This window comes from Malurus melanocephalus, unplaced genomic scaffold (assembly GCF_030028575.1).
Source record: "Malurus melanocephalus ecotype Western Australia unplaced genomic scaffold, MMel_1.1 scaffold_794, whole genome shotgun sequence".
NCBI lineage: Eukaryota > Metazoa > Chordata > Aves > Passeriformes > Maluridae > Malurus > Malurus melanocephalus.
The window spans coordinates 179659-206156 of record NW_026624026.1 but is presented as its reverse complement, the minus strand read 5'-3'; the positions used below and the strand labels follow the sequence as shown (position 1 = coordinate 206156).

General features: G+C 35.5%; 1 protein-coding gene and 1 long non-coding RNA gene across 4 annotated transcripts; one reads left to right on the top strand and one right to left on the bottom strand.

The window, feature by feature from the left end:
* The first annotated feature begins 1076 nt into the window (after window positions 1-1076).
* NEIL3 (nei like DNA glycosylase 3) lies at window positions 1077-20315 on the top strand. 3 transcript variants are annotated; one of them, XM_057385153.1, is made up of 9 exons: window positions 1077-3319; window positions 5295-5429; window positions 7077-7290; window positions 8364-8438; window positions 10943-11109; window positions 14067-14236; window positions 16490-16886; window positions 18722-18896; window positions 19725-20315. In XM_057385153.1, exons 1-9 carry the CDS (start codon window positions 3138-3140, stop codon window positions 19899-19901), a joined length of 1692 nt encoding a protein of 563 aa, XP_057241136.1. In that variant the 5' UTR covers window positions 1077-3137; the 3' UTR covers window positions 19902-20315. The 3 variants fall into 3 exon arrangements, with proteins under 3 accessions (XP_057241136.1, XP_057241138.1, XP_057241139.1); XM_057385156.1 differs by lacking the exon at window positions 5295-5429 and adding an exon at window positions 4867-5130 and having other exon boundaries at window positions 3260-3319; XM_057385155.1 differs by lacking the exon at window positions 5295-5429.
* A 76-nt stretch (window positions 20316-20391) lies between these two features.
* On the bottom strand, window positions 20392-26488 carry LOC130584901 (uncharacterized). The gene is made up of 4 exons (XR_008966541.1): window positions 25526-26488; window positions 23205-23273; window positions 22462-22552; window positions 20392-21387 (listed from the first exon to the last, which is right to left on the bottom strand). It is a non-coding gene; the product is annotated as an uncharacterized LOC130584901 (long non-coding RNA).
* Between the last annotated feature and the right edge of the window lie 10 nt (window positions 26489-26498).

The window sequence follows — 26498 nt, the reverse complement described above, 5'->3', positions numbered from 1 at the left end:
TCGGCCCGGCCCGGCGGCCAGGACAGGGCGGGGCAGCCAGCTCCGGCAAGGGTGGTTCACAGCGTTTCTGCTCCTGGATGTCTGCAGTGGTAAATGACGCCAGGTTTGGATGACAGCCGGCGTGCCGGCAGGTGCCACCGGGGTGCAAGGACTCGGAGCTGGSGGCCGGAGCTCCGAGCAGGATGGTTGGGGCTTCCCGAGCCGCGGCTGCCGTGGTCCGTGGGTGGTGGTGGGTGTCATCCGCGAATACTGTCTTTATTCTTCSTTTAAGTTATGAAACATTGTTGTCATCAACATAGTAAGTCTCAGCAGGTGGGGTGTGTAAAGGTGATGCTGAAGCTGTAAAAGCAGCAGCTTTAAGGAATAATAAGGGAAGTCTTTTAGAATCACTCGTGTTCACTTACGATAAATTTCAGAATATCATGTTGCTTCAGGAGGCATTAAATACAAGGAAAATTGTTAGTAATCTTATCTTTTCATAAAAACTATGAAATGTACTAGATGTACTAAATGTGCTTTGCATGTACTAGACGATCTTTAAGGTCCCTTCCAAACCAAACCATGCCATGATTCTAATCTATATGAAACATGAGAAAGGTACATGTTGACCTGCAGAAAGAGGGCTTTTACTTCTATAATTTTTTTAAGCAATTTTTATTAGACCAAATATTTAAATAAAGAATGTGACATCTGCTTTCAATGCTACATACTCAGTATGTAATTTTCCTACTAGTTTTTTGCTGTTCGTTGACAGCATAAAATAATTCACAAATATAAAGCTGCTGGAACTTGTGAGACCTTGTAGTGGACAAAGAAATCAGGGTGTCAATAAAGAGGTCTTGTTGATGAGCATGGAGATGCAGTTATTTGGTTTTGATTACAGAGCTAACTAAGATATCTTTTTTCCATGCCTGGTTTTTCTCATCTGTAAAAAACTCTGTTGCTTGTGTCCCAGGTAAGAATGCTTGCAGGCAGAAATTTGGGGAATTTTTACCCACTTTTACTGTATATAAAGCAGTGTAGGAGTCTGTGATTATCAAGGCACAATACTTCAATATACTTCAATGAAACAGTTTAGGAAAGAATGTGGTTTAAGATACATCTAAGATAGGTCTTCATATTACTCTTTATAGGTTAATATCTTTTGGGACACAGCTTTGAAGTAAGGAGTTATGCTTCTAAGGTTTCAATAAGAAATCTCATTCCTTCAAATAGATTCGTGTTCATCACTTTGTGCAGTAAAAGTCACCTCAGGGCAGATTCTATTCATTGGAAAATGACTGTCCTAAGGGTCTTGGACTTCTTAGATTCACAAGAGCTTCTAATTATGGCCAAAGCCTTGGCCACTGCTGAAGATTACACTGTTTAGCAGAGTTTGTTCTATGATGGGTATAAGGATTTGCCTGGTAAGAAAGTGGTATGAATTTGACTTTAAATATTTGAAAAGACCAGTTATTCTTCCATCTCAGTCATTTCTTATTTTGGTTTACTTTAAATAAAACCAAGTGGCTTAAAGTCAAAATAAATTTTGTTGCGCAGCAACTGACTTTAATGCTTTTATTGGAAAGCATAAACTGTTTACATGGGAGAAAAATTTTGCTTTTTTCATGTTTTTATAACAGACGAAGTAAGAGATGCAATGAAAGAAATATTTTTCTTATTTGACAGAATAATAACTATAAAGCTTTCTAAATGTGTATCATTTCAGGCTAATACAGTGGGAGAGTAGCTCTGAAATGTCACTAACTAGCACAAGGCTTCCTGATTTGCTGGAGTTGCCTTCATGCATATTTGCATTGAGTGCTGTGATTGAAGCACTGATATTTGTATCTGTCTTGCAGTTAGGGCTATGATGACAGTGATCTGCTGCTTGCATGTTTCAGCAGGGTCTGGATGGACCTTGGGATGYTATTCAGGGGGACTGTCACAGGTTGAGAAAATGGCTGGTAGAAACTCAAGTTCAGTACTTGCAGGACTTGTGGAGTCCTGCACTTGGAACCCAAGAGTCTCATGCAACAGCACAGTCCTGGCTGCTGCTCTGATAGAAAATGGCTCTGCATCAAAAAAGGACCTAGTGTTGTAAAAGCTGAGTCCAAGTCACCAGCACGCCCTTCCAGGGAAGAGGAGCAGCCTCATGCTGGGCTCTGTAGGTTGAGGAGAGTGATTTTTACCTCTGATCAGCGCTGGCAAAGTTGCATCTGAGTTTCCAATTCCCCCATAAGAACAAAGTAACACACTTGCTTGAGTCCCTTGGTGTAATTAGCAAGCTGAAACACGTGGTGCACAAGGAGAAGCTGGTAGTATTGGGGTTTCATTGCTCTCCTCAGCTACCTGTACGGATATGAAGGAGACAGACTCTTCTTGGAGGTGGCAGTGGGTGAAACGCAGCAGATGTAGGTGACAATAGGAAAAAATCTTGTTAGGTATTAGGAAAAGATTCCACCACAATAGCCAAGCCATGGAACAAGGGCCCAAAGAGACTGGAGTCTCCCTCCCAGGAGCTGCTCTGAAGTTGACTGGACAAGGCCCTGGGCTCCCTGTCCTTAAGTGTATTCTGCTTTGACCAGGTGTTTGGACCAGATAAACTGTAGAGACCCCTCATAATTTCAGTGAATTTTCATGTGCTAAGCAAGAAAATATCACTGCCTTAATCTCACAGTTATCTTGTCCTCTAGTAACATCCCACCTGCGGCTCACCTGCTTCTGAGATTAGACTTCAAACCAGTAGGAGGAGAGAGATATCTCTGTTGGTTCTGTGGAGGCTTTTCTGTAATACACAATGCCCCATGCAAAACACTGAAAGCATATTATTACCGTTTGGAGAAGGATATAGATCTGCAAATGGCAGAATTGACACTGACATGTTTTTAACATTCAAACTCTACCTGTTCATTTTACACCAGTCTGAAACTCTTATTATAAATGTATGATTCAAAGGAAAAGACATCAAATACGCTGATAAAAAGATATATTGTTGCAATAAGAAAAAAATTGAGCTAAGTTATGATAGCATTGGCAATAGTAACTGCTTCGTGGGCTAATAGTCCCGTCATTTTTAGTAGAATGCTAAAGGGAAAATAGTTAATGTTGTCCAAGTTGGAAAATTATTCATACAGCTGCTTGCTGAATGTGTTCTGATGCTAGAATCAAAGCAGTATAAATTCTCTTTAATCTTTGTTCATGTGTGTGTACTCATTTTTCAGACTGCGGCAAGTAAAGAGAGAATCTCTGGACACGATTTCCTTGTTGGACATRTTTACAGGGGTGTGGAGACATTGGGAAAGGAACTTTTTATGTATTTTGATCAGAAAGCTTTGAGGTAAGAAGAGAGAAAAAGGCTTCCTATGCATTCAGACTGAATGTATTGGGGGGGTCATCTTGTTCTTTCAATCAGAGATTGAAACTGTTACAGAGAAACTTTTCATCAGCATCTCTGCAGTACAGGAGTACTRGATATAATCACATGTTCAGATGATTTACTGCTTTATTTTAAGATTCCATATAAAGGTATCTGAAAAGGACAGTTATTTTCTGACACGCTTTTTTTTCAAACAGGATTTGTAGTTTTTAGGGACAAAACAGTTACAGTGCATGCACGGTAGTGCAAGCAGTGTAGTGCATGCAGATCCCTGCAATACTGTGTAGCACCAAATAATTCTACAGTGTCACCTTTTTACTTTAAAACAACAAGAAATTATCAATTCCTTACCACTAGTCATCACTGAATAACAAATCCGTTTCTATCTGTAATTAAAATTAGAATATTTCTGTTTTGCCCTATTTCAGGACATCAAAGTTAATAAAACACTTTAGAATGAAATTTTGTAAATTTATTAAGGCTTTTGAATGTGAATCTGTAGTTATACTTCAATTTTTTTTTCTATGCATGAACTGACAAGTTACTAAGATAGTTGTGATTCTAAAAGTTCCTTTTAAACAGTATACTGGATCTTGGTAAATGAAACCATCAGCTATTAATGTGAATGCTGTATCTTAAAAAATAACTTCCTGAAAGCATTTTGTGCATTACCATTTGTTATCAAGATGCAAGAGTTTGGTTTAAAAAGAAAATTAGTCTAGGTTTAAAAATAAGTTGGGTAGTTAAGCCTGTGCAGTCACAGCACTTGAGAATTGAAAATGGCTATTTAAGATAAATGTGATTGAAACAACTATATCACCTGAACTGACTTATAAGAAGAGTATGTTCTTATAAGAACATACAGGTTTATGTAACTCATAGCACTATTTTTTTTTTATTTTAAAGAGTTAACTGTAAGACTCTGCTTAATAATGTTGTTTTAACTCATTCTGTAAATATTTAAATGTCTGTCCTTCCTGAAACATAAGAAAGGGGCTTAAAGGAAATATAGATCTGATACTGCATTTGTTTGGTCACTTATGTAGTTTAATCTGTTAAATTTTCTTGTAACTACAAAATAATCCACTTTTTCTGATATACAATGTAATAGGATATTCCCTCTCTCTTATGGTTTTTTAGGACTTGATTGTACCAAGTCAATTAGTAATAAATAAAATGTATGAGACAATAGTCAGACCTGTCCTTTGCTCAAGCATAGCTCCTGGTAGAATATTTTATAAAATGTAAGACCTCTTAAAGCATTAGTAATCTGTAAAATGAATGCTTGAAAGAGTCTATTCTCCACTTTGCCATCTGTGAATTTTTCAGTTTATTTCTTTTATTAATTTTTAATTGACCTGCAGGTTTTGCCTTGGTTGTAGGCAAAGAAAAGCAGAAAACAACATATGGCAAATACTAATTACTTTGTTTATGGCATTACTGGATGTTGCTGTGTTGTGATAACAATGTTGGCAATATGGAGACTGAAATCCTTCTTTTCATACCAGGTGACTTCTGCGTGATTTAACAGAAAACTTTCTGGTCAAGTGGCCTAATTTCTTTCAGCCTCCCTGAAGGTTTAACAATCCATGCTGGAAGGTCAGCATGTCAAGTGAAAAAAATGCAAGTGAAAATGCACCCAAAAATGGCACTACTTAATGATCAAGTTTGACTTCTGTACAGTGAATTATGAAGACTACTCAAAACCAGCTATGTTTTGGAGTGGTTTTGACTTGGAGAGGGTTCTTTGTTCTCTGGGAATTGAGCAGTGTGTAAGCAAATAGTTTGTTGTTGTGTTACTGGTAATGACTAAAATGAATGTACATACTTACTGACTTGGTTAGGTGAGGTTCACAGCTTGTAGAAACAGACTGGTGTAATGTTTGGAAACCATAGTGAAGTTAAAATACCTATAAAAACTCTCTTTCTTTCTGAGGATTCACTTCGGTATGAACGGTTCCATGTCTGTTAATCCTGATGGAAGCAAAGACAGAAATGGAGCCCAACCAATTCTGGAGATACAGCTTACAGAAGATACTGTTTGTTTTTTTGATGTGACACTAGAGTATAGGTAAAGCAGAAACTAACCAACCAGTTTGTTTTATATCTTTCATAACAATCTTTTAAGGAAAATGAAAAATCACCTACAAATTGTTAAGTGCTTGGATGCTATGAGGACAAAATTTTCTAAACATATTTATTGGCATGTCAATTTAATTTTGTTGCTTTTGTATCAGAGCTTACATACAGTGAAAGTAGTTCTATACCATAGTCTCATTAGATAGTGTCAAGACCAGGAATGAAAGTTTGATTCAATTCTACCCTTAGATCTGAAACCTGTTGCTCTGTTAATTTCCATGTAAGTCTCACTTCCTTAACAACAGTAGCAAAAAACCTATCGTGATTACTGGTTTCAAATTTTTATGTTCCCAAGGTTGGGTTTTGATGGTTTTTTTTTTTTTTTGGAAGCAAATTTTTATGATTGTTCTAATTTACATTAAGGTGATGTTTATGCCCATTAGCATTGTACTTCACAATGCTAATAAAAATACCAGCAGGCTTGATTTTAAAGTGATTGAGGCTCTTGGGTGGAAAGGGGCTATATATGTAACATATATAAGCATATTTAAAATTACAAAAAACAAAATCTCATGTAAGCCCAAGACTTCTTATTACTTACTACTATATTATTTTCAAATTATTATGCTTCACCTAAGAAAATATGTACCTTAACATATGTATATATATATTTTAAAATTTTTTAACTACTATTAATAACCTACTACTACATATATCTATTATATATGTGTTTTAGCTSCGTTGGTTAGAGCATGRTGCTTATAATGCCAAGGTTGTGTGTTTCATCCCCATATGGGCCATTCACTAGAGAGTAGTCCTTTATGCTCCTTGTGGTATCCTTCGAACTCAAAATATTCTGTGATTCTTTGAAATACAAGATATAAATATATTTTTAATATACACATATGTGTGTGTATATATATATATATATACACACACATGTGTAGGGGAGTGTTAACAGCCTGCATGGGAGAAAAATACCACATCCTTGGCAGCCTTGAGAAAAAGAGATTGGAATGTATAATTGATAACGCAGGTGGCCGAACTGAAAACATTGGCGACAYTGCAGCTCTTRCAAACTCACCAATCATATACTTATGAGTAATTAAACAGCTGTCTCTTAACCAATGTATGCTTGACACAAATGTATGCACTGGTTGCTAAAGTGGATAAAAGACGCCTGTCCCTGAACAAAGTTTGTTACTTTTTGTGTGTGTTTATGTGTGTCTGTGTCTGTTATTTTGTGTCTGCAGTCTGGCCAACACATATGCACATAAATTTCTTGTAACTAATGGACCGTATAACCATACAGTTATCTGATGACCCAAACACATRGGCTTTCCATCTTAGCAGTAGTTTTAAAGAAAGGAGCTGGAAAATATTTTTCAAACTCATAGGAACAAAATAAGGTGATTTCTTGTATGGTGGACCAGATGCATGTACCATGCATGTTTCATTGATGTGTTTTGGGAAGAGGTGTTTAATGGAATTACTGTGCCTTTTCCTGTCACTAGTATTTTCATGGTTTCTGTTATCTGCATATAATGTTCTATTACAATTTATTGTGCTTTTTTATACCACACTGTTATATTAGAATATATTGAAAATAAAAATAAATAACTGTATTCTGCTCTTCCAGGAATGCAGCTGAGTGTGAGCAGAAAGTAAGGGTGATGGAAAGCTTGGATGTCTGTTCTCCAAAATTTAGCTTCTCACGAGCAGAGCATGAGATTAAGCAGCAGAACACCCGCATGTTGTGTGATGTGTTACTGGATCAAGCAGTATTACCTGGAGTGGGAAATATCATAAAAAATGAAGCACTGTTTGATTCTGGTCTTCATCCAGCTGTTAAGGTGGGTGAATGTCTCAATATTTTTGTTAAGGACACATATTAAGAATACAAATAAATAAATACAAAATATTTTTACCTTTGTTTTATCATCTGTCATTTCTTAAGTTATTCTTGGCAACCAAATTAATGTTTTACCATTGTAACTGGAGATATTTGTCATGACTCTTCTTGGAGCAGATTAACTTTCATATTCTATGTCTAACATCCTGTTATGCTACCATTAAACTGACAGTCAATAAATAAGGGAAAGTGAAAAGTGCTCAGGTTTTCTTTGTTCAGTTGCTATCCAAAATAGTTTATGTGGTAGAGTTGATTATTTTTGCAGCTGCTTCTTCCACTTCTTGTCCTGCTAGCTGGCATCAATGTTTTTTCTACCATTGTTTCTTACTTTTTTTATTTTAGTATCCTCAAGCATGTGTCTCCAAACTTTGGTTGAGATGGTATTTGCAAAACAGACTGAGATTACATAGAATGTAAATGGAAGCTAATGAAGATTAGTAACTGAAATTTTTTAAACATAGTATTTTGAAAGTTGTTCATAGGATTAATCTGGATTTTAATTTTATCTGCAATATGGCAGAAAAAAATGTGTTTTAAAATGTTGAGTTCTTAACAAAAATTGAGTTGGTTGATATGCCTCTCTAATTGTGATGCCTTTGGCTCACATATTCCTCCTGGATATCTCTCACAGGAAAGAGCCTCATATGATAGGTCATATTATAATCCAKGAGCAAATTAGGAGGAAAATGAGACTTGCTAACTCCATGTGATTCATGTGATCATGAACTCTTTGGTCAATATAGGGGAAGACAACTGAATTTTGTACTGCATGTTTTGCTCTGTTGAGGCAAAGCACATTGTTTGGTATGCAGGCAGTGAGATTTTGTAGTACAGAACATGAACATGTTCTATTTTACTGAGATGATACATATAATAGTAAGTCAGGGAATTATCACAACATGAAGAAATACAACTSCACATCAATGTTCAAAGTGCACCTGCATCATAGGTCATTTCTGGCCATGGTCCAATAGCATGTTAATATTCTAAAAATCATTCTTGTCTTTCTTACAGGTTTGCCAACTGACAGATGAGCATATACGTCACTTGGTGAAAATGACACGTGATTTTACATTGCTTTTTTATAAGGTATTGGCACATATTTCTGAAAAACTTCCAAAATGTTACTCTTGCATGTTAGCTGTGTGTGATCATCTGGTGGAAACAATATAGAGATGCAGCAAAGTAAGTGTTTTCGTGAATAGGAATGGTGGTTTGTGTGCTCTTTATTAATTGTGAATTGTCAGATTATGGAAAGGTAGGGGAGGTCAAGACTGTTAAAATAGGCACAGCTTGGCCCGAAAGACTTTCACAGAGGGCTAGTTTAGTTTTTCTAAAACTAAAGGGCTAGCTACTAAAGGGCTAAACTAGAGGGCTAGTTTAGTTTGCTGCCAGAGGGCTAGTTTAGTTTTTCTGTGCTGTTATGCCACATTGAACATGTCAGAATTGATGTAGGTTAAGCATAAAGTTACATGTAAGATAATATAAAGATTACTCTTCTAACTGGTAACTAAAGATTGTCCCAGGGAAATATGAAGACAGCTAATGTGGCTACCTTTATAAAATTTGAAATAGCAATTAGATTTATTTGACTAAATAGTTTGTAGCTTCTAACAACTTTTTTTCCCTAACTGAAATAATGGGTTTGTTTGCTAAAGTGAAACACTAAATAAAGTGAAACRCTAACTCCCTACTGTTACGACTTCAATAGGACTTAATTTCTTCCCCTGTAAATTCCATAAGTCCTGCTGTTCTTTAACTTTCCACTACAGAAAAAGAGAGCATTTGACCTAATTCTTCTATGTTTTGTTTCTTTAAGCTGCATGCAAAGAAATGAACAGCTGTAGTGGCATTTTTGTCTGTTTCTCTTGATGTTCATGAAAGGCAAGGAACTAGCACTGCTAAAAAGAAATTTTTTTTTTTTTTTTGTAGGTGAAGGGGAGGGCACCTAACATTCCTAAATAATAAAGGCTAAAACTATAGTTTGTTGATTAGTCTGCTTAAATGGCTGCTTTCCCTCAACCCACAGAGTACTTTAGTTTGTTGGCCAGGGAAATGTTTTCATTCTCCAAACTTCACTATGAAGTCTACCAGTAAAGAGACACCATCTAGTTCTGCAGCAACTATAATACTCAGAAGTTTAAAGGCTTTTAGACTGATAATAAATAAGTTAAAATTTATGTTCAGCTATTTTGAAAACTTTTGCAATCCACATTTAGCAAGTATTCATCAGGCAAGTACATTCAAGAGGGCTAGCCTCTCCTCCCATCTTAGAGGCATAATAAAAATACATTAATATAAGGGATAATGCCTGATTTTTTTTTTATTGACTATTAGATTGTTTGCAGCAATTATACTGTATCATTACAGATGCAAAGTGATGAAGAATCTTTTTGTGTAAAAAGCTGTTGCTTTTGTTTGGTTTTTACATAACTGAATAGGAAAAAACTACTCATATAAGGAACTGACTGAAAACCTTGAGGAAGCAGCTGTGAATATTCATGCAAATATATATTAGTAACTCCTTCTGATTGACCTGAGTTTGTACTGGCACAAGAATTCTCTTTCAGCAAGACTGATGAATAAAAGCACAGCGAAGCAAATATCCTGTGCTCAAAGACACCTATATTTTGGGAGAACTCCAAGGGTCTTCATGCAGTATGGCGCTAGTGCTATTGAACTCTGCCAGAGCTGTGCTGGTGTTGCTGGGCTAGCTGTGGTATTGTTTGAACTGTGCCCAAGGATTTGCGATTGGAGTGCAGAAACTTGTGTGGCTCTGCAGAATTGGCTGYATCTCTACTGGGTTATTCTTGTTCAGATTATTTTTGCTGCATTTAGCTGTAGTATGTCTGTGCTGACTTCATGTGAATTGTCTCGTGAAATGTGCCTGCCTGTCAGCTGTTTGAAGTCTCTTTAATTCACTGTGCCCTTGGGCTTGTACTGTACTTTATTTAATATAACTTTCTGCCAGGATCTGGGGAACTCACCATAGTGCCATGAGCCAAATTGTCTGGCACGGCCAGGGCCAAATGAAACTGAGCAACTTTACTGAGCACTACCCAACATGTACAGAATCTCAGGAATATTTCTGCATTGCACAGTTCTTTAGGTTTTGGGAAGGCTTATTAACCCAGATTGTAGCATCAGGTCTGAGCTGCCACTGTGCTGTAGTTTTGGCTCTTTTGGGGGAGAGAGAAGATGGTGTTGGTTTTGTGGTTTGTTGTATTTTCTATGCTGCATTGATTGGAGCTCATTAGCTCTTCGAGAAGAGTCCTGCAGGTGAAAGACAACTGGAGCTGAATCAGAGCTAGCTGGTCCAGCTGAACTCAGAGTCCCTAGCATGTATTTGCTTGCAGTTTGCTAGTATATTTTTTTTACTTCTTTTAATTCATTATGTGGAGAATTACAGACACTGTTATACCTGATTTGTCAATTTTTTACTTAAAATGTGAAATACAGATAGCCCTTATTAGTGGCCCAAATATCTTCATCTAGTCATTGAGTTGTCAGTTTATGTAGGGTTTTTTATTTTCAGACTCACATTATATTTATACTGAGTCTCTGACTTGGAATTTAAACCTGTTCTGTTCTAGTGCCGCAAAACTGGGTCTCCACTCTACAAACACTATAAAGTGTACAAGCGTCCAGCCTGCAGGGAGTGCAATGGCAGCATCACCGTGTGTCGTTTAGGAGACAATAACAGGATGACTTACTTCTGCTCTCAGTGTCAAAAAATGGATCCCCAGCTTCTCAATCTTAGGTATGATGGTAACATGGTGATATTTTTAAGCACCTCAAAGTGCTATTACAGTAAGAGGACACCCCCTTTGAAATAGGATTGATCTGTGTGCATTTCATAACTAAAGTAACTGTGCCAGACAAAACCAGAATACCTTGCAAAAGAAAAATGTTTTGGYCATTGGTATTTAAAACTGGTTAGAAGCTTTAATTCTTTGATACTAGGTCTTTCAAAGGCACCATCTATTATGAAGTAGCTATTACTCTAATTAAATGTAGGAATTATAAAACGATTCAGAGTACTCAGATTTATTCACTGAAACTAAGTCACTGGAAAAGTTGCCCTTTGTTCTTGGTGTTATCAATATAATGGGCTTGGATGTTTCCACACTACTGAGTTGAATATCACGAAGTAGAAATTTGTGTCTCTTTTTGCAGGATAACCCTGTCAGCCCTGGAATATTTAGATAGCTGTGCATCTATGCAATTTTCTTGTGGATATAGAATTATACTGAGGATAACTAAAATTTCAGTAAATTCAGAATGCAGGAGATGTTTTGGGGGCTTTGTACTTTTTCTTCCTCCTTATTGGATTTTAAAAGCTTTTACTATAGGTGTGCTGCAGAGACACTTTCACTTCCACATGAATTGTGCTAGTAGCAGCTTTCCTTCTTTTATTTCAGGAAAGCAGAAAATGCATTTGATATCACAAAGGGTCAAAAGGTAAAAGTTCCAAAAGCACCTTATTCAGGCTTAGATACCTGTTATTCTTGAAAATTTTCATCTGAGGCTTCACAGTTTTGCCTTTATACTCTCTGTCACTCTTATATAAGATGCTGTTTCACTTTGTAACTTTGCCTCATTAGTGACTGTGTGTATATATATATATATATATATATGTTTTAGATTAGATTTACAGAACACACAAATCCCTCTCGTACCTCCAAGCTTCTTTTAAGATTCAGATGGCTGAAGGGATTTTGGTTAAAGCTTAAAAATTGCCTTTGAGAATTCCAGCATGGAAGATAAATATTTCACAAGCTGATAACCCCAATCTGCTGTATTTTCAGAAAGTAATAATGAGAAATATTTTGCAAAAGGGTAGGAAAAGACAGCAATGTTGTGTTGAGTCAGATAACTAGAAAACAATATAGGAAAAAAATCCTTCTCTCTCTGTTCTAGAACAAGTAGTGATTTGGGGTTTTGTTGTATCTTTAAATAAATAATTACAGACTGCTCAATTTCAGTGAAAACACATTGTAGTGGTACCTATAAAATAAAACGGTGGTCTGTTCTTTGTGTTCTACTGCTCTTTTCAATAATGCAACAACTGTTACCATGTAACAGTTTGTACAGCTCAGTTAATTTACCTGCCATTTCACGCTTTTCACATTTGAAGACTGGAAGGACCTCATATGATCAGACTGACTTGCTACAGATCATAAACTGTAGAATTTAATCCAGTGGTTCTTGGTTCAAGTCAAGTAGCTTATGATTTTGCTCAACAGAAAAAAATTAAGAAAATACCCATTATAAACTTAAAAACCCCATCAAATTCAAATGTACTTTGAATTTTAAAAATAGATCTTTCTCCACATATTTCATAAAATGGGAAAGGGTGTGGCAAGTAATGACAGTACAAATGAACCAGAGGAACATGGAATTAAACCCCAAAACACGACACACTGAATATATTCAGTCTAGCATTTTTGATAGCTGAGTAGAACAACAGTTGTAATAATGTGAAAATACCCATTTTCACATGGGTGAACACAGTTCAGCTGTTTTGCTATCTAGCCACAGTATTTTGGTGAATGCTACTGTAATGTCTGTTCTACCTCTTAACAACACAGGCTCTTTGGTGTGTCAGTTCTCATTATCCTCCTTAGTTTTCCTGTTGTGGAAGATGTTGTAGGTAGGGGATATCTCTAACATTATCTTAGAAATCTAGCCTGTTACAGAGAGTGGAAAAAGTGATAGGTCAAAGAAGTGTCACAACAATTCCCAATTACAGCATTTGCATTATTAATTGAAGTGCTTGAATACTTAGGATTAATAAGTCTCTAAAAAGGGCACAATTCCATAAAAACTATGAAGAAAAATGCTGGACAGCTTATCAACCATAAGTGGTTTGATATCATAGTACTTAAAAATTTACAAGCATAATTTACTGAACAGCTAAGTTCAAGTTACATTTAACATGCTGTCAGTGTTTGGATACTATGACAAGTAGTTCCTGGTAACACTTAGTGACTGTAAAGGAGTAACTGATTCTATAACAGTGTATCAACATAGAAGGTATTATAATTTACAGGAAAATAAATAAACAAGATCTTTAGTGGTGTCTGGAGTATAGCTTTGGCTCACAAGTCATAGCTAGGTTTCATAATTCTGAACAGGTTCTTACATGTTTAAAGGCTTTCCAACAAATGGTGACACACAAGAGACTTTCTAACTTTTAAGGCTTTCAGTGCTTTTTGGCTGTTATGATAACGAAGAGGACTTATGGGTAGCATTTGAATGAGAACAAAAAAAAATATTTGCTAGACTGTGTGATTTTCTGCAATTCATATTCTAAACAGTTCTTCGTCGAGATGCATTTGTTAGCAAGTGTTCTCTACAMGGGATGGGGGAAAAGCACTGAAAAAGTCTCCCTTTTTCACCAAGATTTTTGCTGCAATACTTGAAAATCTGAGAGGCTGGGGCATTGTGCTGGAGAGTACACTAGTTAATAATTAACTTTCTGTCAATTTCTTGTTTAAATATTTTTATTTGTATTACTTCTGCAGCATCTGGAAAGATTTACCCTTGAGGTAAAGAAAAGAAAATCAAACTTGGACATGCTGTCCAAGCTCTGATAGGATGCATAACACTAGGTACTGTTTGTTCTCTAGCCCCATGCCTCCTTGCACAGAGTGATGTAAGGCAATTTGTAGCAGGACCGTCACAAAACACTAACATCATTCTTTTGTTTCACAGCAAACTGCCAGCGCGAAATAGCCTAATTGGCTGGGCATATGGCAGGGGGTCATGTTCTAATGAACATGTAGCTCAGAAATCTGAAGAAGAATGGACGTGTATGCGTTGTACCCTAATAAACAAGCCTTCTGCTGARATTTGTGATGCCTGTTTGACTTCAAGACCTGAAGGTATTGAAGGGTTTTCTGGCATCTGTATCAGGAAAGTGGGGAGGACTGTGGTTTTGATGTAGTTTTTAGGTAGAAGTGTCTCATTGTGAATCATATTTGTATAACTAGCTAACTTGAAGTCAGAACTTGAGGAAATCTTACACAGAAGTATGAAAGCTATATTGTCTTAAATGCCAAAAGCATTATCTTCCAATCTGGTGTGGAGGTGGGATTCTATAGGTAAGTGTCTTCAGTGACCCTTTGTTTTCACTGGGGCAAGGAGTGAGAAAAGTCACCATTCTTTCAACTCCTTAAAACCATTCAAAGTTTGCAGTGTAAGTCTGAATTAGAAATCATCAAGGGCCACAAAATTAACTATCATTCTTACATGTGAACAAAAGCAGTATATTTTAGTATCTTTTTCTAAAAGGATGTCAGTTTCCTCAGGAGCTAGGTTTTTTCCCCTCCAAGTTCAGAGTAAAAATGGTTCTAGACTTCTTACTTAAATTTGTTTTGTTTGTCTCTTGCTAGAGCTTTTAATGCTGCTATCTACTTGAACTATTGCTTCATTGCTTGATTTTTATGAATGGAGTGATGTGTGGAAAACCCTTATCTTGCACTAGCTATAGTACCTTTTCTCAGGAATCAATAAAAGTATGTCTTTGTGTCTTACATGACAGTTGTTGCCAACACAGACTAATCTTGCATTATTCTTCTGCAAAATCAGCACCAGAAACCTGGAAATTTTAATCTGTTTACAGAGTAAGATTTGCCAACTAACATTTATCCTGGAATAAATAATGTCAGCTGGGCTTAATAATATATTATTCCATGTGCACAACTACTTTATTTTAAGCTTTGAAACAAAACCTTGTTTCTTCTCCAAGTACTTTCCAAGTACTTCCAAGTTTTAGTTGTTTAGTTATATACAATTACTGAAAACAGGCCTAGAATTTGAAGATGTGTTAGACTTGATGGAATACTGTTAGAAAAATCTTGTTTTTAAAAATAAGTTATTTTGCATCGTAAGAATGGTATTTGAGATTTTTTTTTTCAAATATGGGTTTGCTTACCTCTCTTTTTTTTCAATCCTTAAGACTGTTTCCCTTCTCACTTTCTTTAGTGTTTGTCTTTTATATTGTTTCTAAAATTAACTACTGTCACCAGAAACATTTGAATTTTTAAGGACAGAATACTTTGTATGTAAAATTAACTGCTGGTCCTACAGCCAAAATGATTCAGTCTGTAGATAGATAATTATTTACCATTACATTGCAATTCCATATTCCTTTGCTAAGTACATGGCTGAGCTACTATTCTTTCTTTAAAAGTCTGAATGCACTGAAACCAATTCTTTTGTTTCTGAGTAAGAATACCTTTGGGAGAGAGTGTGCCTTTGTATATGTCTCTACCCATTGTTCTCCTGCTTAATTCCCTCTTCTTTGCAGGAAGGGATGATAGAGGGCACTCACTGGATACAGCAGAAAAGGAAGGACTCTGTCCTTGGATACTGTGGCTTCACAGCTATTTAAAAAGATTGCACATAGGGATGACATCAAGTTCTTTTCACCCTTTTCTTTTTAAAGGAACTGCCTGCAGACTGCTTATGTGTTAAATGGGCACTGATAAATTATGCTCATTTTTTTAAAATGATTATTGCCCACTAGGAGTGCCTCTGATTCTGTGGAGMAACTGTTGTTTATGCCAGGAAGTAAACACAAGGCAAATGTCTGAACTGCTTTCTTCTGAAAAGCCTCTTACACTAACTTTGGATGCACACAAAGTTTGGAAAGGACAGAAACCCTGAAAACACTAAAGAACCCAAAATCTGATTATTCCTTTTTGTGTCAATAGTGAAGTAATGCTTTAAAAATGGATAACGCATTGCTGCTTGGAGGTACCATACTTTGTGATCTCCCATTGCTGGTGTTATAAAAGGTTATTTTGAAAAATTTAAATACTTTAATCCTTGTGTTTGGGCAAATTCAATTTTTTATGGTTGACTGTCCAATAGCATTCATTTACATAGTACTATTAACTGATCCTATTCAAGCAGTAGTAATGTTAGATTGAAACACATTTTACATTACTCCAAAAGTGCATGAGGCTGTTTTACTGTAAGAAATTTTTTACTCTTAYCTAATTTGTGACAGGTTTTGAGATAGTACTGTAAACTTACTCTTTCATTCTTTATATGATGACTTATGAATACAGATCAGAAATACAATGTATTATTCCATGCGGATGGATTATAACTAATAATTTTTTCCTTAGTTCCAAAGATGGAGTGTTTTGAAGATTCTGCAGCCTTTAACACAAACTTAATGAAGTACCCTTGTAATAATTTCAGAAAACCAAGCACAGAAATAAAGATCAATAGGAAAACTGCATTTGGAACTACAACTCTTGTCTTGACAGATCTTGGTAACAAAATAAGAAATGATACCCAGGTATCCAATGAACTCTGTCAGTGTGTTACTCCAAAAACCAATTGTAAACAGATCCAAAGCAATGCCTACCAGTCAGGGGGAAGCACAGACAAGGACTGCTCAGCACACATAACTGCTCTGGCTTTGTCCTCATCTCAGCAACCTGTCTGTTTCAAACATGTACAGAAGAAACAGAAAACTGATCATATACCTTCAACTCACCCATATAATACAGCAATCAGGTATGTATTCTAAAATGAAAACGAGCCTTTATAAAGCCATAAACCAACTTTATCCTTAAAGATTAATTGAATATTGTGCTGTTTGGCTCAAGAGTGTTGTGTTTGGATTTCTTCCTGCAGTAACTTATTCTAGGCTAGCTGTAATTCAGATTTCAAAAGCACTGAATGACCTAGGCAGTCACTAGAAAAGTCCTGATTTTGGCATTTGGCCAGTACTGTTAGCTAAACAGCTGTTAATAGTTCAGCTATTCCCACTGAATAGGATAGTTTGGCTTTAATAGGTGAAGCACAGTTCTAACTAAGGAGTTAACTAATCTTAGCACTGTAGTTGCTGTCTGCTTAGAGAGATCTTGAAGTCAGTGTGAAAGATTACAAAACCGAGCTAGCTGGATGAATATATTCTAATTAAAGTTATTTGTCAGCTACCACTTTTCAACATTCTTCCATGATAGGAAACTCTGTACAGGTACCTTGATGAACTTCCCATTACTGCTTTTACCTTAACTTTCTTTCCTATTCTATATATAATCACTTATATGCTCTACCCAACCTCAACTTTTATTTACAGGGTCTGTTCAGAACACATCCATTGTTTAGTTAAGAGAAATGTGAGAATCTATGAGGGTTGTCAGGGAAAAGTTGGGCAGACATTCAGAACACTAATGGGAGTGCAAGGTAGATGTCACTTAAAATGATAAATTATGCAGGCTGAATGTGAAATATTGATGATACGCTACACAATTCTTGGTCATATGTCTGTTCTAAAATACAGAAATTACTTCTTGCATTGTTGAAGCACCAGTTTTGAAGCTATTTCACTGACTAGCCAGGCTAGACTGTATGAATACCATTTCTTCTTGTGCTCTCAGTAGAGGACTGAGGAACTGAGACTGTAGGTATGATAACTGAGAATACAGAGGAATGCAAACAAGAAATGAGACAGCATCAATCATAATAATAGGTGGCTGTAGCAAGTCATCAACTGAAATGTTAAAAAAAAGTACTAAAACAACCAAAACATCTGTTATTTTTATTTTCTTGTGTTTTAATGAGGTATTGGAATAAAAGTACTCATGTCTGCAGGACTGCAGTCTTCCAGACATGGAAGACAACATAAAATTCCTAAGCTGATCACTTGACCAGAATGAGTTAATATTTTTTCACTAAGATTCCATCACTGCTTTTCTGCTCTATACATATATTGGAAAGATACATTTCAGAGTATTAATCTTTTTCATGTCAATGTTTATAATTGAAATCTTGTGTGTTGCATTCATATAGTCAGAAATTATCTCAATCATGAGGAAGAAAGAGAGAAACTTTATTCCAGTCAGAGAATTCTATTCTAACCCCTCAATTGGATTACTTCTTGTCTAAATATGATTTGGTGCATTACTGTAACATTTCAGTAAAGAGGGTGGGAGTCTTTTCTCTGAAGCATACAAATGCCTTCAGCCTGGAGTAATTGCTTGGTATAGGTCTTTTTCCCACTGAGAGCAGAATACTCTTTTAGAATATGGCAGAATTTGAGGTGGTACTATCAGTAGTAATATTTACTTTGTTTCATAGATAATTTTGAGTACTTGAAAATAATTTAAAATATGGTGGGGAAAAGTGGTATAATACCTCAAAGAAAAGCATGCAGTCTTGTCTATTCACTACTCGCAATCGTTCAGCTTTAAAGATGCAATGCGGTGCATTGGAGAAGCAAGTCCTTTGTCTGTCACTGTGTGTAAAGGTACAGTCAGTGAGCCATTTTAATGGTAGAAAAGAGTTCTTTGGCTGGTAATCCACTTATAATTACACAGGAGTCATTATGTAACCTGTCATTGCAGCGCACCTCAAACTAATGGGACAGATGATACTCGTATCTTAAGCACAGGCCATCCTCGCTGCAGTAAACACTGCCGTCTCTGCAGCCTCAGAGTTGTGAGGAAAGATGGAGAAAACAAGGGAAGGCAGTTTTATTGCTGCCCTCTACCCAGGGAAACTCGGTGTGACTACTTTCAAGTATGTATAAGACTTCAGGACCTGTTTTATAATCAGCACTCATTCATGCAGCCTCCCTGCCCCACTGATCTTTCAATTGCGGACAGATATATTCCATTTAAAGTTTGTTATAATTTTAAATACTCTTGCATACTGAATTGAAACTGAGAGTATAATAATAGTTATAAACTTGCAGTTTTAGTTACTTCTCTTACTGCTGAGAAGGCACCTGCTTGTGCAAATGCTCTTAATCTACTTCTGTGTGGTRTAAAACAGATGCATAGGAGAAATACTGGTTTGAGGGGACTTGTACAAGTTGCTCAGATCAGCCTCTTGTTCAAAGAAGAACTATAGCAAACTAGATCTAATTGTCAGCCATGGTTCTAGTTAGCCAAAATCCTAGCCTCTTAGGATGATGATTCTGTAATCTGCCTGGGCAAACCCTCCCACTGCTGCACTAATACCTAATATGACCTTCATAGCAGCAATTGGTGGCCTCTGCTCCTTGCTATGATTGTATGTGTCTGAGAAGAGTTTGACCTGATAAATGACTGGACAGTCACTTGCTATCAGGTAGTTAATAGATGAACTCAAGACCTTAATGACTTTAATGCCTAAATTTGAAGGAAACTATTTGTTAATGTAATTTAAAGTTACACTAATCAAAGTGCATGCAGTTGCAATTGGTGTTAAAGAAAAATCTAAAAAGTGATCACAAAAGAGATAAACTATCCTAACTGCTAGGAAGAATTTCTTCAATGGCATCCCCTGTAGATCTGTTTCTGTTATCAATTTTAAAATATGGAATTTATAGCCATCACACGTGTCTGAAACCTATTTCTTTGGCAGTGGGCTGACTTGGATTTTCCATTTTGTAACCATGGCAAGCGATGTGTTATGAAGACTGTGTTGAAGATTGGTCCCAATAATGGGAAGAACTTTTTTGTGTGCCCTCTTGGCAAGGAAAAACAGTGTGGCTTCTTTCAGTGGGCAGAAAATGGGCCAGGTATGCAGATTCTTCTGTGATGCTCATGTTACAGTTACCTGTTTTTCAGGATGTCTTAAGAACACAACTTTAGTAGTAATTTCTGTTTTGTTTTGTCTTTTTCCCTGTTCACTAGTTAACTAGAAAAAGAGCTCCAAAGTAAAGAACAGCAGATCTAGAAAGAGTAATTTTACATAGTCCTATAAAAATTAAACACTGCTTGTATGCTGCCTACAATTCTGAAATAAACATTTAGCTTTCAACATATTGTGACATATTGTTGTATTTCTAATAAAAAATTGCACTGCTCCTTTTTTATGTGTTGTTTTAAATTGGTAAACTTTAAGTGTAAACATGTATTTAGCAAAAGTGAATAAAAAGAATACATTTTAATAAATACTGCTTCATGCTTTCTCAGAGCTTAAAATGAAACAGCAATGGACTGTAAAATTCAAGTATTAGAATAGCTGATTGTCTTTACTTAGAACTGGTAAACAAAGACAAAGACAAAAACCTTCCTTAAAGCAAATAACATGACTCTTCAGTTTTCTAAATTTTATATTCTAAATCCTTATCCTAATGTTTTATTCTAGTTGCTACTGAACATTTTTTCCTCAATCGACATGTAATGCATAGTAAAATCATACTTCTGAGGTGGTTAAAACTCAGGTAATGTTTGTTGGTCTTACCACTATTGGCTGAAGCAAAGGGAAAAAGTAAATAGAATATGCTAAACTATTAACGGTGAAGTAAATCTGAAACAGAATTCTTCAGATCTTTAGAGAGTGTATTAGGGATACCAAAGAAAATTAGACTAATGAAGAAAGGGCCATAGCTTCACACATCATCACAATCAATTTTTAATTGAAAATTAAGTGTTGCTTACCACTGAAATATGTGGGATAAACCAGACTTAAAAGCACCTTGTAAATGATTTTCAGTCTATGCAAATACTTCAGTTTGTTTTATTTTTTTTTTAATAGGAAAGTACTACTTGATTTTTTTGAGAAAATTGTATCACTTCAGTCCAATTTAAATCTTGCATTCCAAGGTGCAAGTGAAACTGTCTCATTCTTTTCCTAAGTAGCACAAACTCAGAAGTTCTTTTTCTTCCTCTTTTTAGTAGCCTTTGATACATTTGAAATATTTTAAAACTTTCCTCACATGAAGGAAATATTTTTAATCAGATTGTAGAAACTGTAATCTTTATGTTGCTCAATGGTCTCTTTCCAAATAATACATCTCTTTCATGACATAGAGAACTCCACCTGAGAACAAAACAAACTACTTCACGTAGTGAAGACTGATTTTTTCCATTGCCATCTTTCTTTATGGTGCTTCTTGTTACAATGATATGTTGCTGCTAGCTTGTGCTTTTACATCTAAATCTGTAAAATTGCAGTCTCTAAGCGGTTCTTCACTTGTATTTGTACAATTCATTATGGTGATAAAATGTTTGATTATTTTTAAATTGCACATGCTTTTGGATGTCTTGCACAGGGATAAATCTTCAGTATTTCTGTTAAACTTGAAAAAGAAAAAAGAAATACAACCATTTTTGATTACTTGCCTTCTACAAATGTTTTTTCTGAAGCTGGAAGGTCAATTACTTTTTCAAACTTTAACACATGAAAAATAACAGTTGGGCTCTTACATATTTTTTTAGCTTAATAGCCAGACAAAAAGTGAGTATCTGTTTACATAAAATGTATACAAGTTTTAAAGGGTTAACTGCTTATGTTAGCTACTGCAATAACTTTGCTTTTCTTTCTTGTATTTCTTGAATATGTAGTAGGTTTTTTTAAATAAAAATCTGTTTTGAAGGGCTGGTATATTTGTATCAGCCTAATGTTGCTATATATGCTACTTGTGTAATGTCACATGAGAAAAGGCAGAAAGGGAAATCACAAAGGGCAAGGACACCCTGAGCTTATCATGGTGAACTAGCATGTGAAGGAATCTCACATGTTTACTCTTAAAAGAAATAGGAAACTAAACAAGAGAGTGAATTCTACTTCACTAGATGCCTCTGCTAACCTTACTGCTTTTGCCAGCATTGCTTTTAATTTTTTTTTTTTTTTTTTTTTGAGAAGACAGCACTTTGTAACTTGTTTAACAAGCTCTGGCTGATAGCTGATGGTCAAAAGTTTTGACCAAAAAAAGCTGGCAACAAAACTTGGATTAGATCTCCACTCAACCTTTCAAAAAGAAACTGCAACCAAGAATACAAAACCAGATAAAAGTTGTGATTTTCAGCCTTTTTTCTAATAGTTTACAAATGTATTTTTATTTTTTTCACGTTGATTCATCTATCACAGCGCAAGTGATGGAACACATTTCTTTCAGATTTGTATCTGGCTTACACATTTTAATGGCTCATGTAGCACACAATCAGCTGTGGAGGCTGAAAGGAATAACAAGATGTAAATTAAAACAGGGAACTGTCTTTCCCAAGGATTTTCTGTAATTTATATTCCTAATGAAAGCAAATTTAAATAATTTTCAGAAAAATAAAGCSCTTTTTAAAAGCCTTAGGGTTCTGACACAGTGTTGTTACTTTGACCTATACCCAAACACAACCAAAAGAAATGGGATTATTACCAGTGCCTACAGGAGGCTGTTGGGACTGCTGACAGGCTCACATAAGCTCCTTTGACTGGATTATTTCTGAAAGAAAATGGTGATGACAGTTCTGTAATAAAAAGGAGAATTCCAGTAAAGCTAACTTCTAAGTACTCTTGTGTACAACTTTTAGAGAGCTTTTTTTAGACATTAAGACTATAACACGTCTATGGCATAATAGAAATCTGTCTTTCACCTTAAGCTGAAAATACGTTTTTCTGTTTTTATATACCACAAAACTAACCTCAAAAAGCCCCTGAACTTAGCTGAGATGCTATACAAAAGAGTTTTTAGAGGATCAAATCAAGGTCACACAAGGTAAAAATCCTAACTCAGAGAATACTAATGCTACATGCCATGACCAGTTTCTGATTAATTGGTAACACTTTCATTACTATTAACAATTTAAGCAAGTTTAGGCAGAGTATATCCTTCAGATTGAAATGAATGTTTATTTTCCAATTTGTGCCATTCAGTTTAGAATCAACAGATTTTATACCTGGTTTTGTATCTTTATACCCTTACTTAAAGTACCTTTTTAACCAGGTATTTGTTAGACAGACATTTTTTCTTAGTCTACACATGTAATTTGTTGTCAATGCGAATTCAGCAAACAGATWAATAGAATGCTACCTATTAATTCACTGAAGGACAACTAAATTTGCACTGAAAGAATGATTCAAGTTTTAGCACATGACTATAGTCACAGCTGTGATACAAACCTTTTCAATTATACAATTACTCTGTATCCACGTTCCCGTGTAAAAAGGTGTTAGTACTCGCTTGTTTTTCTGAAATGGAAAATATGAGTCTTTAGTGTCATGGTGGAAAGGGACCTTCAAAGAAGCAGAAGATTCTTTCCTTAATATCYGTATGAATGTTGATCATTAGTGGCTAAGCATCTTTCATAAAATCAAAAGATACTGTAAAGTCTCTAACAGACTTCACAGCAACATCTCTAGAAGATTTTGAATTATTTTCAGTCTCTTCTTGTATCCTTCTGCATTTTCTGCAATTCAAAGTGCTGATGACAGACAGAGTTCAGCATCTAGAGTAACTTAATATTCTGCACATCTGTTTTTTATTTCTCTTGTGCCTGAAATGTTGTTTATTATGTCCAATTTTTACTTCAATATTCAAAACATACATTCAAAATTAATTTAGAAAAGTGTGGAAATGTGCTATAATTTATCTTAGTGGAGAAACAAAATAAAGTCCAATCTAAGGACAGTACCCAACAAATTATTTTCCATATCAAAGCTTATTAAAAATGCATCAAGCACACTTACGGGTGAGCAGAATTCAGAGTGTRCACAGTATTGTCTAAACATAGTTAGTGCTTTAATTATTTAACTTACTGAATTGCCATTGCTGTAAATAGCGCAGGTTCCTGCAGAGTTTGTATGCTTTATAATTTTTCATTATAAAATCAACTTCAAGTAACTTTCAGCTATTAGTCATGTGATATGATCATACTGTGAAAAGGTGCTAGCACTACTCATCTTTTAATACTCAGGTTTTAGGTGAACCTTCTTAACAGAGAGATGGCAGAGTAAAGAGAGACCTCGCAGAAGGCACTGAGAAGCAGAGCCTTGACTCAAAGATGGGATGAAACTGTGTAGTTAGGAACACTGAAGGGAAAAGTGAAGCAAGAGTTCCTTTTTTGGCAGAAGGCCTGTTTCGACTGGTTCAGCTACAAAGGAGCTGAAATCTAAGTCAGCTACCAAACATCTATGTGGTCTTTCTCTCCAACCTGTATTATCTCCATCTGTGTTTTAAATCATCCAACAATTTAATTGCAATCCAACTGCTCAGTGTTCAGATTAAACAGGCTTTAACCTCAGGTTATGAGTAAATCCAGCTGCAGATTTCACCAGACCATAAAACGACCTATGTATAAGTGCTGCTGGCTGGCTGTGCCTCAGGCAGATTCCAGACAGCTCCAAAGATACAGTACTCAAAGTGGGCTTTGCCACAGAAGCCTGAGCATCACATATGCTCAGAGATATTTACTCACATAGCCTTAAATCTAGAAAGGGTTAAATAATCATCCACCCTACCCTTCTGTAGAAAACATGTGGAGTCAGAATTTTTTTCTGGCTATTTTSTTTAAACATAACTTCTCTTATTCTATCACAGGCATCATGATGACAGTGACAGACAGTAATGATTTGTTGTGCAAAAAATCCTTCATAATTTGTTAGAGTAGGATACTGAAGTATGGAAAAGACCACCTAAAATGGGGAAAACTGGGAAATGCATTTTAAGTTTTATTCAAAAAACAATGCAGCACTGCAAAGACCACTGGCTTTGTTAAATAGCCAAACAGTTAAGTAGAATTTGCAACGTGCTTTTGCCCCAGCTAGTTGACTTTTGAAAAGCACAACATTGGCTAAAGTAATTTCAAACTTAAGGCAATATCCTTTAGGAGCAACTAGAGAAAAAACCAATGCATAACCTCTCATAAAAATAATTCAGACTACATTTCTCAAACCCTAAATAATTCTATACCTGCAAAACCCCAAAGGTTTTAATAAAAAAGAAACAAATTAAATTAAAATTCAAGCACTTAATAATTTATTTAATATGTTCTAGACCTTCAGGATTACCTTAAACATACAAATGAAAATTTTGAAATGTCTTTAATAAAACATTCAATTTATAAGATATAAATGTAAACTAAAATTTAAATTTCAATTTTAAATCTAGACTACATTTGAAGAACAATTTTGCAATACAAAAGTTGGAACTCCTTACTGTGGCAGTACTGCTGAGCCTGTGAAAGTAAAAAATAYGTTTAACCAAAATTCCACTCAAGGCAAAGATGGTGAAGTGTTGGAAAATTTCTTAAGGATGGTACTTAAACATTAAGTGGTCTTGATAGCATAACTTGCTTTGATTAATACTGAGAAATAACATTTAAGTAAATACTTGGCCTTGTAGATKATAAAAGTAAAAAATGCAGTCAATACTAGAATGCACAAACAAGCTTAAAATCCATTTGTATGAAAAATTAGAAAAACAATGCACTTTTTTTCTTTACCTTATTGTATACAGAAATATCTAATTTATGTTTTGCTTTGATAACTCATGTTAGTTGCACTGTATTTGCCACTTCTCAGCTTCTTTYCAAGGTTCAGTCATCATCTAGGATTTCAATACCATACAGCTTGACCTAGAAATCCATGCAAAGTCTTATGTTATACTTCATGTTCACTAGAAAAATAAAATATACTTGTTTTTAACCAGTGTAAAGTAATCTAATAGGACAGGGCTTTACAAATACAAAATAAAAACACTTCTATAAAAGCAGTCTTTCGGCAAATGCATTTCTTAGAAACATAAGCTGACTCCAAGTAGAGATCAGAACAAATACATCTAATATTATCATAACCTATTCTTTACCCATAAATGACTAAGGATTTCGGGAAGTAATTTAAACTAGAGTGACATGCTAGAAGTAGCAACAGCGTTACACAGGTTCACAATAAGTACAGAAGGTTTTAGAAAGTTACCTTTGAACCTTTTATATCTTTGTGAGACATGGAACCACTGGAAATGAATTAAAGGTCAAAAAAGCCTACATAAACACACCCTAAAATATGTTTTCCTTTTGCAGGGAAAACGTATCAAACATGTGGTCTTGACATTGGCTACTAAAGGTTCTTAGATTCCCTCATACCCCAACTGACAAAGATCAGGTGATCAAAGCAAGGTGTAAACATACAAAGTATCCCCCTACAGCCTGACTTAGCATGTTTGGACTCAGCAATGCAGCATGAGATATGAGCGTAGAAGAAACTTTTGCCATAAAACTATTCAGATATGAAGATAATACAGTACCTACAGAAGTTTCAACTGTTTATATTTCACTAGTTACAACCTGCTTTGATAAATTAGACCAGGAGTTATTGAGTTATGGATTGAAATAGGAGAAAAGCAGTTATGGGACAAAATAGAAGGTGGAATTCAGCTGGGGTGAATAAATCCCTGAAACTATAGTGCACATAAGGACC